Source organism: Ischnura elegans, chromosome 1 (genome assembly GCF_921293095.1).
Source record: "Ischnura elegans chromosome 1, ioIscEleg1.1, whole genome shotgun sequence".
NCBI lineage: Eukaryota > Metazoa > Arthropoda > Insecta > Odonata > Coenagrionidae > Ischnura > Ischnura elegans.
Window position 1 is genome coordinate 53,444,062 of NC_060246.1, and position 16,127 is coordinate 53,460,188.

Below are 16,127 nucleotides of genomic sequence, written 5' to 3' on the forward strand. Positions count from 1 at the left end.
TTTAGTAAAAACAGCTTACAAGTTTAGGACGCATTTAGTTCGATCGGAGCTTCTTGAATGGGAGATAGAATCATTATTGGATACTTAAATAACTTACTTAATGAACGCACAGTTGTCGAAGCCCATCGTTTTTCTGAAATTTAACGATTTCACAATAGGCATCTTTCAACCATTTCAAAGACATCTCCATTTCTTTACGGCAAGCATGGCTTTTGTTACCATTTCCAAGCAGAAAATACATATTATGACGCGCCAGCGGTCCCTTATTTTTGTTTGCAAGATGTAGTTTGAACTGCGATTATCCTGTTAATTTCAGATGCTACCAATGGTTATTCGCAGAAAAATCTGTCAATCGCCTGCGATAACTGCAGAGTATTAAATCACTGAATATTTCGAAGGATCATAATCAAAGGATTTTCATTACAATATCAGGCGAACTACCATCGACAATGGTTTTTCGGACAAGGTCTTCTCAGCTTCATTCTATGCACTCTGATCCTCTACTCGCAACAGCGAAAAATCATAATATTGGGATCACATTAATAACAGATCGACATGAAGGTACTCATGGTAAGTACCCTTCAAGTCACTTCAAGGATATTCAGCAGGGAGTGAGTTTTGCCAAGCAAGCACAACACAACATTTCACATTGTTTCCGGTGCAATAACAACTTCAAGGGCAGATATGCATATGGTTGGGTTTGGCTCTCAGCAAGCGTGCACAATTCATTCCAATACAAAAGTTATTGGACCATTAGGCTTCGCGCATTTCGCTACTAAATGCAAGCAGGAACTTTCGCGTGGATTTTGAGTAATATTCTGTTACGACTAATATAGATACACTTTTGGAAATTTTACATTAAAGGGAAAAGAATTAGTTTAACAGGCACTTTACTTGACCAAAGACAAAGTTTTAGACAGCGGTACATCCTGCTGTAGTCTTTTGTCGTCGGTAAAATAGCTATTTTTTATTCGTTCATTACGGGACGTATGAATAACAGATGTCGAAACGAAGGACGACGGTCGATGAAAGAAAAGCAAAGTTGGTTTATGCAACCGGCGAAAAATGCGCGCCATCCGGAATTCTAAGCTCAACGATGGAGCGCCCGAGCGCCTTAAGACTCAACCGAAGTTTTGCATTTCTCATCTCGGCCACTCAAGTGCAATGAAGCTTCCGTGCGAGTGGCTTCCAGCGCTAGTCCTGTTGTCAACATTTACTGCGACTCTCATCTGGACTGAAGTGTCCGCCCAAGTGACTCTCGACGACTACGGAAACGCCACGACAGGTAAGTGAAGATTACCTATGTTCCGTTTACATTACGGAAATTCCTAGTTCGCCTACGACTACGAGGTCGAGAGCTCTTGAGCTGGTTGTAAATACCTAAGCTCTAGCCTAATCAACCATTATCTATTCAACTCGATTTGGTGTCATTTGATTTTTGTCGCGATTCGATGTTTCGCGCCAAAGAAAGTTTAAATGATGACAAAAATAGTGTGGCAGACATCGAAAGCCCCTGTCTCATTGCATATGTAAGATAGGAGAAATAATTACTTTGTAGGACAGATAAATTATGAAATCTTCTCCGTGCAATGATGCTTGCTTGAGGCGGAAGACGGCTACGGTAATTCGCTTAGGGAGGTAAAGGTTACGAGGGGAGGGTGGAGGGAAACTCGGCGTCGATGTTAGCATAATCTTATAAAAAGTCGCCAAGGCGATCTCGGCTTAACGTTCCAGCACCAAATAGGTAAAGGACTTTCTCTAAAAAATTCTCCGCAATCTCCGGGGTTTGAACCATAGACTTGTGGTTGGAAACCAACACCATTGGAGACCACCATCACAACCCCAACCTTGTGTCACATCTAATATTTTCATTAAGTCCGGAAATAAAATCAAATACTAACGACCAAAATATCTATTTAAAATTCCTGAGGGGCGGGACGATTCTGCAACGGATTTGTTGATGGTCGTGTTAACTGGCGAAGAGTTAACTATAAATTAGCGTTTAGTGGTCTAATATCCAGAGAAATTAAACTCAAGAATTAAAGTTTTCCGCCGTTTGCAGCTGATCCACTTCTACGTGACATTTGGTCGCGCCGTAGTTTTCTCAGTCATAAACATCAACATATTTATCCGATTGAAGGCCAAAGGAAATTCATTGCGGGTTTGAAATATAAATACGAACAAAATTATCTATTAATAACGGCAATGACATTTATTACAGCAATTCAGCATTATTTTTAGATGTGAAAACTTAAAGAATCTGTGCCGCGTTTTGGTTTATTTCAGTCCTGGCGCATGAACAGCGATGGAATTCTTATTAATTGCCGTCAGAAAAGAATTCGTTCCATTGGAAATGATATATATATATTATATTTCTTTTAATAGGTACTTCGCAATGCACAAGACTTATCGAAGTTGTGGTTTTGGGGATTCTAAAGATGCCAGCCGTAGCCAACATGACCTCTCCGCCATCATTTTTTCTGCACACCAGGGGAAACCCAAGGAGAGAGGTAAGATAATAACACCAAACATTAATGAATGAAATAGGAGATATAATTTTTAGATTGTACTGAATTGATTTATGAACTGCTGGCCTTTTTTACTTCCACCGCCAATGCTGATTCCCTAACTCAATCATGATGTCACTGTTTCAGATTTTGAGAGTAATGCCAGACGGAAGAGTTAATTCCAATTACTACGACCCCAAAAAAGATACAAAATTCATCATTCACGGTTTTCTAGGCAGTAGGACTAACGAATGGATTGAGGTATGTTGACGCAAACCAGCAATTCAAATGGGCCAGAATCATGAATGAAAGGTGCAAATCACGAGTCCATTTATTTCAGTATAAGTGGAGCATTCAGTTTCATATGTATCTAAATGTATGCTCTTAAGTTAATTTCTCTTCCCATACTATGACTATGAATTCCTTTTCAGAAATTCTTATATTTATTATCAGTTGAGAAAAATCGTTTGTTGTGTCGCAAGACGGAATTCGGATAGTATCCTTCATTTGTTCGTAGAGTCATAGGCGGATTTAAGGGGTGCACGGGGGCACGGGCCCCCCCCAAACCCTTAAAAAATAGACAAGATTTTTAATACGGTTATCATTACGATCGTTTTACTTTGTGAATTACGGAGCTTCAATCGTTTGATTTATTATTAATAACTTTCATATCAAAATAAAGAGAGTATTTTCTATAGTAATTGTTGTATTTTGTTTTTAATCTCAAATTTAAGAGAGACCTGTCAGACCCTTGTGCCCCCCCCCCAGAAAAAATCCTGGATCCACCGTTGCGTAGAGTAACAATAAAAGTACATTACAAACGACGTAATGACATTTTATTGTGTATAAGTTTCCTTATCCAATAAATCCGGCTTCTCTCTTGCCTTATATAGTTCTTCCGTGTATTCATTCCATATTCCCTTTATTTATTTCTCCTCAAACATGTCTTTTCATTCTTTGCTTGTAATCACTCTCATTTTACATCTTCCTCTACCATCCATTGTAAAACATTTCACTATTTTATACAACAAATCATGTTGACCTTTTCTCTCTGGAAGAAGCAGAGATGTGTAGCAAAACATGGATGGATGAAGGCATATGGCCAGGGAACTTTGTAAAGACAATTATGATACCGATACCAAAAAGGGCAGGCACCAGAAAGAGTGGGGAACACCGAAGTATCATTCTGATTTCGTATGGGGACAAAATATCGTAGAGAGTTCTGAATCCAAGAAATAATGGAAGAGAATGTAGGTGAGGAGCAGTTTGGCTTCAGAAGAACTATTGCACTACTGAGAACAATCAGTGAAAGATATTGGGGGAGAGGAAAAGGAGTGAGTCTCTGCTTTATGGATCTGGAAAAAGCATTCGACAGCGTAAAATGGGGTAAGTAAATGGATATTCTTATAATAAAGAAAGTGGACTGGAAGGATAGGAGGCTGATTAGGGAATTTTACGAAACCCAGACGGTGGCTAAGAAAGTTAATGGAAAATTGTCAGAATGGATGGACCTGGGCGGGGGGGTAAGGCAGGGCTGCTGCCTTTCAGCCACCCTATTTAATATGTACGCAGAGGAAATTGTCAGTAAAATCATGATGAGTGAAAAAAGGATAGGGATTGGAGGACGAGAGATAAAATTCATCAGGTTTGCCGATGAAATGGTGATTCTTGCCAATGACAGCCGGGAACTTTAAGGAATGATAAAAAGTTTTGAGGAAGGAGTGAAAGTAAATTTTGTGAAATCGAAAGTTATGAGAATAAATAATGGCGAAATTTTGAACGTTATGATCAATGGGAGAAAGATAGATCACGTTAGAAAGTAAACATAATTAGGAAGCGTGCTGACTGATGACTGGAGGAGTGAGACAGAGATCAAAGCAGGAATAGCTATGGGAAAGAAATCTTTTAATAAGAAGAGAAACGTATGTAAAAGGAAGGACCTAGAGCTGAGGAAGATACTTGTGAAATGCTATGAGTGGAATATTATGTTGTATGGATGCAAAACGTGGACCTTGGGAAGAGGAGAAAGAGTTTGGGAGGAAAAAAACATTATTAAGAACCATACTAATGAGAAAGGGGAATTGGATCAGGCATATTTCAAGAGAGAAGGGGATTTTAAATACATCAGTCGAGGGAACGGTGGAAGGAGAAAATAAAAAGGATGAAGAAGGCTGAAGATGACAGACGCAGCGAGGTTAAAATGAAGGCATGAGGAAACCAAAGAGGAGGTCTTGGATAGGAGGAGGTGGAGACAACTTTGGTGTTTGGAACCTTCCAGTGGACCGAAAACCAGTCGATGATGACGATGAAGATTCCTTAAAATATATGGGAATCTTTCCTAGCAATGTTTTTTCGAGAAATCTTGATACCATACCATTGGGTGATGTACATTTCGCATGCCACTCAGACAAATACCCAAATTACCCGAATTGGTATCACATCATTTGACTTATGAATCACCTGTGACTATTGATTTTTGGACAGGAAATGACGAGTGCCCTTCTCGAGTGGGATGACATCCACGTGATTGTTGTGGATTGGTTCCAAGCAGCTTCGGTTGCCTATCCGCAGGCGGCAGCCAATACAGCCATCGTTGGCCGAGAAATAGCACGGTTAATCAACGCTCTAATCGTAAGTTAACTAAAATTTTAAGCGTTAATTCTTCCAGATTGGCCGCAAAATCCCAGTCAGTGACTGCGGAGGAACGGCTCCCTGAAAATTTGAGTACATAATGCATTAGAAGTCCTATGGTTCAATGTCAACCCCTCTGCCATGCTCCAGGAATATATAGCTTTCATTCGTTAGCACTATGGTTCTCAGTTTATTTTAAAAACTCCATTCATTTTGTCTAAGGTAATTTTTCCTGTACTGATTGTCTAATATTTATAATTATTTGCATAATGAGTTTCGTAAACCACGCACGCGCAAGCTAACGTAACCATTGCAATCCTTGGGAAATTATTACATGCTGAGTCTACAAAGCTTTCCTTGTGGGTCGGTCATCAACCCACCAGTGTGAAGCATACAATCTGCATCGGTAACCTCTTTTCGCAGACATTTTATAATCGCTACATCTGGAAATATGGATTCAAAAATGGATTCAGAACTATCGCCACTATTTTTTCTGCTGCGTATACTTTGAAAAGTCAAGATACCGATGAGACACAAGGAAAACCTTAATTTCATATCAGTTTTTCACCCGAGTAAATAAAAGTCATGACCTAGATGATTGGCTGACCTTTGGCAGAAACGTTGGGACCTAGGGCACTCTGTATCGTTTTCATTGAGTTTATCTTTTTTATGGATATAAATATGCAGCAATGTATACAGTGATACCAACTGAAATACTTTCAAACAAGCTTGAGGCTTCACTGGCTCAATCCAGCCATTCTGCATAGTAAAAGACAAATACAAGGAAACCCGTGGGGCGAATCGAAAGGGAAGGCGAAGTGAAAAGTATTGAAACACTGTTAGGTGAACTGAGTCACTATTCAGATATTAAGTGTGCGTAAAGGCAATGAGTACCCAGATTTAAAACAAAGTCATATTTTAAAACAATTATCAATCATGACAATAGACAATATTAATGTACGATATTTGAAAAATCAGTTATCCCGACAAAAATCAGAGATCCTGACGTGTATTTATTGATTTTCGGATAATTTTCCATTGCTTTCCATTTAATTGTGCTTGTGCCAACTTCATATTATTTATTTTTGTTTTATCTAAAATTCATAAGCTATTTGAGATTATTTTCGGCAAGTATTAAAAAATATTTCAAAAGTCGTAACATCATTTCATATACGCGATGATGAAAGAGCCTACAAAATACCCCTTATCACATTTCCCAGAAAATTTGAATGTTCAAAACATTATATCATTGGTTATCAATCCTGAGATGGCCTGGACGCATTTAGCCGCTCAATTGTTCAATCAGCTAATCTTTGCATGCAATGGCCATTATTTAATTTTTTTCTGTATTTTCAGGACAGTTACGGAGGAGATTTGGATCATTTCCACTTGATTGGTCATAGCCTTGGATCACACGTGGCTGGGTATGCAGGTGCAGCGTTGCATGGACTTGGGCGAATATCGGGTCAGCGATAATTTTTCTTTCCAATAAAATCATTTTTTTAATTAATCTGTAATCACTAGTTAGACAGACGATTTTACAAGGCAAAAAATCTGACAAATAATCAAGAGCATAGATGATCTGAAGAGTTATATGTCTGGATCTGAAAATCTCAAATATGAACTACCATGCAAGAATTTACCTTTAAGTAAACCTAGAGCATGGATATATTTTTGAAATTTTATTTCCTGAGTAATCGCAGGAATATACTGAAAATATTCAAGTAAGATGCTAAGATAAAACATCAACTTTTTCATATTAGCTCTCATGCCTTGCACAGCAGTATTGTCCTCACGGGTGAAGTTTCGAATATTTCACGTCAAAGAGTTCGCGACATTTCAGCCCTTGCATTTTTTTAGCGATCATAGAATAAAGATGCGTGGGAAGACTAAAAGTCTCGAGAAATATTGAGACTTTCATTCCTTCCCGCGGACTCATAGTGAGAGAAAAAATCACGAAAAATTACTAGATTTGGTCTCGCGAGTCGAGTCACAAGTGTGGAAATGGGTGTGAAAACACTCTCGGAGACAAACACGCGTCGCGTCGTGTGATAAGTCTCGGAGACCTCTCGAAGGCTGAGTCAAGTCTCCAATGGACACAGTTCTGAGATACATCTCGATATTAAGTCTTTGGTCATCAGTGGGCACGAAGCTTAAGAAACAGCATTATAAAATGAACAAAAATTAGATAAAGTCATTCCAGGACGTAATGGGATCGTTCACTCAGTCCACACACCACAATTAATTAATCGATGAATTCGGTAGGAGGAAGGGAAATATAAGACACGACGAAAGAAATAACTTCCTCATTTAGCCATTGGGGCCGATTGTGTAACTTTACGTTCGAACCACGGTCTTAGAATATGAGAAGGTCTGGACACTCTCCGTTCAGGCATGGTCATTTAATGAAGCCGTTTCCCGTTGAGGCCGGTAGGGGCGCCACCTATCCTGAAGGGCAAGTTTCCTACGTATCTGTATACGATACTTCAGTAATTATGAACTAATTTATGGCAAAAATGAATATAAACACATCGACAATGGTTACTAGTTAACAAGTTCATATGCACTTAACATCTTATAGCGAAAAATACCAAGAAATCGTTCTCATACGTGAGTATTAATCAAATGGAAGGCGTTGGATTTCAGCTTCGTCTGCTTCCATACCTTTGTAAAATCAGTTACAGCCATAACGAAAGATTGTCAGCAGTTAAAACCTTATGTAGTGAGGAAAGGAATATTCAAGGAAATAATTATTTATAGCTATCTTGTGGTAAACGTTAATATAAGTTGTCATAGAAGCTACGTACGCACCATTGCCTCCGAGCCCATCGGCATGTTTCCACGGCCTTATAAGAATATAGATGTTATTCCTTGCTTTCAAACACTATTAACAAATATAATATCAGAAACGCAAACGGCTTCTTACCAAGGCCGAAGTGAAATACTTCTTATGAAGTGACGTGTGTTAATGTTTTTAATCTCCTGAGTCTCGATCAAGTGATAATAATAATGGCAGGGCACAGCAAACCTAAAAAATGATTCTATCCTAGGGACGTTTTGCGGGTATAGAATAGGCATATTTAATCGTTGAACGGGGTGAATAATTTCCGGAAGTACCATTATTACCGTTAAAGGCTATTTTATAACGATGCTTGCCTATACTCACCAAAGGAATAATTTGAGATTTAAGGAAGTAAAATACCATATGAAAGATAAGAACGAAAGAGCTTTTGCAAATAATTTCCGAATAAACTTCCACGAAAACAGTGCAATGGATATAATCCGAGGGATTCGCGGATGTCTGATCACTTTCAGGTGCTGGAAAATCTGAAATATTATCCCTCGCCCAAAAATAAGATGAGTAGTACGACAGCAGGGGTGCCGACTTACAAAAAATATTGGGGGGGGCCCAAACCGAGGACCTTGCCCCGGTAAATTTTATAAGTTGTGAAATTTAAGTTTTTTTAAGCATTTTAGAAGAGCCATATGATCAACATTAGAACCCTGATCACTCGAATCTCGATATCTGGATACTCCGGGGAAAATTGACTAGCCTGACACATTTTTTCCTCACGTCTGTTACGAATTTTTGGGGGGGCTCGGGCCCCCTCAGGCCCCATGGAGTTGGCGCCACTGTACGACAGAAACCACAGGCTAATACTGCTAATACGCGGTAAATGTACTTTTAATGAGAGTTGCACGCACCATCGATAACGGCTGCATTAAAAGAAATCATCGAAAGAGGTATTAAGAATGAAAACGATTCACATTTTTCCAACTTATATAATGTACACACACATCAAATCTACATTTCCAGAATGATTACACAATGCTATTGAAACTGAGATTATTTATACAATCAATGCAAGGTAATGTCATGAAAAATTAATTTTAAGTACTCACAATTTAACATTTCTATTAATTCTTTCTATTACTAATTTCTATTTCTAATTACCAATCATTCTAAGAGATTCAATTTAGTAGGAGAGAATGATGAATAATTGATGAAAGCCGTCGCACATCTTGCATTTTCTCAGTGTTACTTCATTCCTGCACTGTGAATGACATTGACCACTGGAACAGCAGAACCTGTAATTTAAAATATGTATAAATTTTGGAGCTTTAGCACACCAAAAAAAGGAATCGTACAGCTATTTCATCGCTTCTCAGGGTCCTTGGGGACTCTTAAAAGCGAAATCCCCGAAGTCTTGTGGCCATAACCAGTGGTGCAACGCGGTACCACACACGTCCACGGCATTTTCCTTTTTTCAGTAAATCCGCGATATATATCCACGAAATATTAATGTAGAACAATAAGGAAATAATGCAGAAGACTAACATTCGAAAATAAATGAAAACTAAATCTTAATCAATTACAAAAATGACTATTTCCACTCACCTGTAGTATGCGCTCAACAATACGGAAATTAACTTACCCGCTAATTCTTGCCCTCCAGAATACGTGGCGCCGCCCCGGCAAACGTGCGGCAGGTTGAGGAAACGACTTCAATAAAAGACCATGGGTTCCCAATGGAGTGGGATAGGAAGTGTCATGGGGCTGGTTCGAACGTAACGATCCGGTTCCCGTGGATTTTAGATCAACATCTCGAAAACAATTGAAGGAGCGATTGTGTAACTTTACGTTCGAAAGTATTCCGGCTCTCGATCGAAAGCATCTCTTCGTCAACACATTACTTGACGATAAGGCTATCGAATCGTTCGCAGGTGAGGTTTGGGATGGAATTTAAATGTTTATTACCTTTCATGGCCACGTTGTTTGTCCTTTTTTTGGGATTAAGTGAATTATGCAATCAATTATATTCATAAATCGCAGTGTTATGTTGTTGATTACGTGGATTTGTAGTGAATTGACATAAATAATTGCAATTTGTGCGTATTAGTTCACTATGGTATAAAGATGAGCAAGTTTACATTTGCTTCGCTGTGTAATGTGTGTGCATTTGAAATGAAATTAACTCATGTGGAATTAAGTGAATTAAACATTCTATTTAATTTATACATCATTGTGTTATGTTTTTAATAACGTGAATAAGTAGTGAAATTACATCGATAAATACAATTTGTACGTGTTAGTTTACTATACGATACAAAGATGAGGACGTTTACAATTGCTTCGCTATGTAATGTGTGTGCAATTCAAATGAAATTATCCTTTTTGTATGCTTGATTTAAACGTGGTTCCACTATAGTATATTAGGTAAATTATAGTTGTGCTATAATACATTGCCAAAATTATATTCTCTACAATTTTTAATTTAATTCGGATCATCGGGCAGTTATTGACAAGTAAATGATTTAATTTATGTATTCAAATAGTTTATTTTAACTTCTCAATGACGTCTTAAATTAAGTTGAATTTATATGGTTTATGTACTTCAATTAATGTCTCTGATGCGATATGGTTTCCTTAAAAAGGGTAAATTTTTTGAAGTGATATTCGGGTGTTTGAGACGAGAGGAGATATCAAAGATGACTCTGCATATTTGCTTTTTCTTTCAAGTAATAGGTGAAAGGTTTGTGATGATGAGAATGTTTTTGATTGAGAATATTAACGTACTTATTTATTTCATGAGTTACGTGCTTTTTTAACTGTTTACCTTACGACTATTATTAAGACGTCGTACTAATTCACACTCGTCAGTTTTTATTTCTTGCAAATATTCAATATTCTGCGGCATTGCTCCTTACAGACACACAAAGGCGAAGACGAGAGCCTATCAATATCGAATATCCGCTCATATATTTCCTCTAAATGAATTAAGTCAATTACAAATGATACAAGTTATTATTTAGCGAATTGCAAAAGTAACGAAATGGAGACTTACCGCGGCATTTCTAAATAGTCAGCGATATCTGAGTAAAAACTACTAATCCCAAATATCAGCTACGCTCCAACGGAAAGGAAGGTATTTAATACTGAATTGAGAAAGATTGATTTATACGCAAAGTTAAATTCTTTCAATAATATAAACTTAATTGGCCGATTGTATCTGAAACCAATATTGTTAACATAAGTTTCGCTTTTCAAAACAAACACAGCCACTCTCGGCCTTACTGCGCATGCGCTCAAGGAAAACAATCGCGAAACTTATTCCCAATTCCAAGTAAATATGACAACGTCGTAACTTTCGATTGCTTGTTGACGATCGTCCATACACAATCGCACTTAAGGCCGTATCACACTAGCGACTGCGACCGCCGCTGCGACCGCGACTGCGGCTGCGGCTGCGACTGTACCCCATCACACATTGCGGCCGACGCCACGATCGCGCATGCGCACGTATGAACGTTTCTGCTTGTGGCTTGTTTGTTTACGAAAGCCCAAAGAATAGATAGGGAGCAGCAATTGTTGAAAATGTTCCTAAAATATGTTAAAACGTACTTAATTTTCATTCACCTGTGTACTCGGGTGCAATATCCGATATACTGGCCTTCCATCTTCACTTTTAAAATCCGAAATTATCTCAGCGTTATCTTTATAACCTTCTTGAACTTCCCTCGCTACGGTAACCAAAACAAACAAACACGTCTGCCGCCAGCGCGCGAGATTGAAATGGAGCTCTCTGATTGGCTGCGACTGCGACTGCGACTCTGAAGAATAGCCGGTCGGCTATTCTACGGAGTCGCAGTCGCAGCGTCGACTGCCTCGCTCTGATTGGTCGACGGGCCAGTCGCAGTCGCGGTCGCAGCCGCAGCGCCGGCCGCAGTCGCTAGTGTGATACGGCCTTTACAGCTAACGTTCGAATACTGGGAACTCAATCGAGAGTGAACGGATCTCTAACGAACGAAAGGTAGCCAAGTTACACAATCGGCCCCATTCTCTCATAAGCTAAAAATAAATAAACAAGACGCCATGGGCGTACCCAGCGAGGGGCAGGGGGGGCAACTGCCCCCTCCTAGAAGCAAAAATCGCAAAAGTCTTTAAGCGAAATTACTACTGAATTGAAATGAAAGTAAGTATTCAACAAATTTTCATTAAACCCACGAAAAATGATATGTATTAGTATAAGATATGTAACTAAAATAAAACTACTTTTTCAAATGTCACAACTTGGCTTGCCCCCCCTAGACCATGGCTTGCCCACCTCCTAGACCATGGCTTGCCCCCCCTAGGCCATGGTTTGCCCCCCCCCTAGATCATGGCTTGCCCTCCCCCTAGTTATGATCCTGGGCACGCCCTTGTAAGACGCGAAAGTTGCCGCCCACTTTTCATGAGTAAGTGACGTCATCAGATTTCCCGTTCATTCACTCGTTCAGAGGAATCGCTCAAAATAGTACTTAAAAAAATAACGAAACTCGTGAGACTGATCCGCGAAGCGGGGGAGTGGCGAAGGAGTAAACTATTCCGCATGAGTTCTTGTCGTCATCTACTTATCTATGCAAGTTCGCTTAAGGTCGCCGATATTTTTTTTTACCACAAATAGCTCGAGAAATAGGCGATGGATTGAGAAGCGGAAAAAATACGACTTCATTATTTTCTTAACTCTATCATAATCGACAATTTTCAAAAATGGCGAATGAGATAATTGATTTTGCGGGTGGAAAATGTATTGGACATAATCATTAATATAGATATTATGAGAATGTGCTAATAAATGGAGAAACATTCCTGATTATTACCGGTATATACCGGTAGTTTTCACATTTTTTTTTTCATTTCAGGGATGGATCCAGCTGGACCACTTTTTGTAGAAGCTTCGAAAGATAGACGACTGGATGCAGGTGATGCAAAATTCGTGGACGTTATTCATTCGGATAAAGAATGCTTAGGTGAGACACAATGAAATCTGGCGAGGTTGAGACTAAGAAGTCCCCTCTTCCACCTAACCTCTCGAAAGCGTCAATGCAAACATATTAAAAAATGGTAGATAAATTGTTTACCAAGCAAAAGATATACAATATACACTATTTATGAAATGTCAAAAAAGATAAACAAGTATATGTGAAAATTTTGTGTAAAAAAGATTTCTGTTTGTGGGAAAGAACATGGGGGTAAGGGTGTAGTATCCTTCAGCGAAAAATCCCACTGCAGAAAAACGGTAAGATTGGAATAAAAATCGCGATTACGGAGCAACCTGACCGTAAATATGGGAATCAATGGTAGATTGCTTACCACCAATAATAAGGGATTGATATCTTCAGCACCATTTAAGTACATATATCTCTATTAACGGTAAGTATCAAAACATTTATAGGGACTCGCATGGCTTGGGGGCATATTGACTTCTACCCCAACGGAGGAGGCAAACAGCCTGGCTGCGCGGCCACTTCGCTTGCAATGAGAATGGAGAACAACATAGAAGGGACTTTGTCGGCTCTGGATGCAGCATTTTGCTCTCACTTCCGCGCAGTCAGATTCTACATCGAATCCATCCGAGATTCGCCCCCCAAGACCAAGACAAACAACGCATCGCCGTACAACCCAGAGTGCCACTTCATTGGAGTTTTGTGCAATACCTACACGGACTACCTCCAGGTGAGAGATCAGCCTTATTAACCCTTTCTAGCCCAGAGCTGCTTCTGGGAGAAATTAAATTTCAAGACTTCTCATTTTAAAATGTGAAAATTTTGTAAGCAATCATAATTATTGGGGCAGCTACACATTTCGCCATTAAACTTTACAGCACAAATTAACACGTAGTTCAAATCTTACCTGAATACAGCTGAAAATGTATAAATTTTTTATGTTACTTAGAAGCAGCATTGGGTCATAATGGGTTAATCATCCTACTAGCCTACCAAAATTTGCTCATTTTACCCATATGATTCATATATTGGGACACAATCAAAGTCTAATACAATGCAATGTAACCTTTACTTGAACACTCGAAAGATTTCTTTGTTTTTCACATGTGAGCAAGTGCTTGCGACTAACACGTAGAGGATATCATTAGGAAGCAATTGACTTAAACCAGAACATTTTTTAAAGTTGGATCCTTATTGCTTTTCTTCTGGGGATTCGAGATAATTTAACAATTCATTTTTCTCTTAGAAATCTAGACTCGGGAAGAATTCTTGATGAATTACATTTCCTAGGTTTACATGCATGTCTTAAGGTGGTTCTTTGGAATCGTCTCTTCGAGAAAGGAAAACTTAATAAAAGAATTTCGTGTATTTAAAATATTGAGGTCATGTCCCTATACCAACCTACGTACATGATACGGCCAATTTCGGGTTCACAATACTATGTTCGGCTCTCAAAAGATATGTAATGATGTAGAATTGGCCTCGGAAAACCCGAGTAGCCTTCAAGTAAATCAAACCCTATGGTACTGGATGGCATGAAAAAGACAGGAAAAGAATAGAGAATACAAAAAGTTCGTTACTATGTCCTTATATTTTATTACAGGGTACATGTGACGATTCCGTTGCTGAGAATGCAAGAACCGCCATTATGGGAATCGATGCGGACACATTTCCATGGCACAATTCACCAGATCCTCCTCCAATGAAATATTTTTTACAGACCAATTACGTGAAACCATACTGCAGTAAGTATTTCAAAGAGTAAAAGAGTATAAAATACATTCGGAAAACTTTTTAAAAGCATAGCGTGGAAATATTACCGCTATTGGAATATTTTACGCAATTTATGATTATTACGATAATTTACGATTATCGATGTCCATCCATCATGAACTGGAACAAGATGGATAAGTAACGGAAATTACTGTAACATTGACGGTTATTCTAGCAGTAGAATGGCTTATTTGCGCCGCGGTGATAGATCTAAACACGGAGAATATTAAGTTTGATTTCATTTTCCATAAAAAATTCTCTTCTTAATAAATAATTCCTGACTTTATTTGTCCTAAAAATTACAATTGCCGATAGAAAAGTGGGATTCGCCCCTAAATTAAGTAGAATATTAATGCTGACGACACACACAACGAGAATTATCGCAGCAGCTAATATTGGTAACATGTGCTGATGATTCCTTTAGTCGTCATGAAAAGGTTGATGAGATGTCTCAATTCAGCCACTATGCGATGAAGCCTTAAGGAGGTAAGGCCGAGCATATGATACGATCCGAAAAACTTTTAAAAAACATACCCACTACAAAAAATTTAAAAAAATTATCTAAAGACTTACTTTAAATTATAAAGTAAACAATCTACCATGTTATCGTGTATGTCTATGTTATTTTTAATACATCCACTAGCGTTATTTTCATCCTAGCTTTCCTTTATAAGGCCGGATATAGCTTTGAAAAACGTAACTACCCATCAACAATTCTGAATAGAATTTCTAACAAGAATTCTAATATACTTTCTCAAAATAAGAATTCTATAAGCCTTGAAACTCCAACGCAAAAATACTGGATGTGAGACTGATGTTTGTTATATTTTTTTCAATTCTAGTTCGGTGATATCCGCGAAAGGCGAAAGAAGCAGAAGAAAACGAAGAGACATTACTATGCAGAAAATTCACAAGACACCTGAAAATTTCCCCTCTGGGAGTATACTTTTATAAGTTATTTTTTGTGCAAGAATTATTATCTCATGTTATTAAATGTTTTTTTTTAATGATGCATGTTGATTAATAATCACGACAGCCTTGTATATGCAAACCCAAAGGCCTTGACATGAAACGAAATACTATGTATAAAGAATATTATAACCTTTAGAGATAGAAATATGGCCATAAAATAGATAGCTGAAAAAGCGAGTGATGCATACGCAGTTTCCTATTCACAACAAAAATTTTAAAAGTAGATTGATGAGAAATGCATTCTATTTTACCTCAAAAGATCCATTCCCCGCAAATTAAGCATTACTAACACTTAATACGGAATCATATAACTACTTACCTATAATTATCTCTGCCGATGTTGAACATATTTTTTCAAGAACACTTTGAATGGATAAAATGAGAGTAAATTTCATAAAAATATACTTTCAGCGTAACAACCAAGTTTACTTTGTTAGTATAATTTATACCTTCATATACAAAGATTGATAATTGAAG

The 16,127-nt window shown here is 38.2% G+C and overlaps 1 protein-coding gene across 2 annotated transcripts; it reads left to right on the top strand.

Annotated features, from left to right (window-relative positions):
- LOC124160698 (phospholipase A1 2-like) lies at positions 1-15,688 on the top strand. Of its 2 annotated transcripts, XM_046536679.1 has the most exons (9): positions 3-1,285; positions 2,386-2,510; positions 2,655-2,768; positions 4,992-5,138; positions 6,495-6,603; positions 12,822-12,929; positions 13,355-13,635; positions 14,509-14,650; positions 15,521-15,688. In XM_046536679.1, exons 1-9 carry the CDS (start codon positions 1,066-1,068, stop codon positions 15,526-15,528), a joined length of 1,254 nt encoding a protein of 417 aa, XP_046392635.1. In that variant the 5' UTR covers positions 3-1,065; the 3' UTR covers positions 15,529-15,688. The 2 variants fall into 2 exon arrangements, with proteins under 2 accessions (XP_046392643.1, XP_046392635.1); XM_046536687.1 differs by lacking the exon at positions 4,992-5,138 and having other exon boundaries at positions 1-1,285.
- The last annotated feature ends 439 nt before the right edge of the window (positions 15,689-16,127 follow it).

What these genes read in the sequence shown, in the direction of transcription:
- LOC124160698 (XM_046536679.1), top strand. Translation starts at nt 1,066, where the DNA reads ATGCGCGCCATCCGGAATTCTAAGCTCAACGATGGAGCGCCCGAGCGC. An exon ending in TTCGGATAAAGAATGCTTAG is followed by an intron (nt 12,930 to 13,354) that starts GTGAGACACAAT and finishes AAACATTTATAG; the next exon opens with GGACTCGCATGGCTTGGGGG. An exon ending in CCTACACGGACTACCTCCAG is followed by an intron (nt 13,636 to 14,508) that starts GTGAGAGATCAG and finishes ATTTTATTACAG; the next exon opens with GGTACATGTGACGATTCCGT.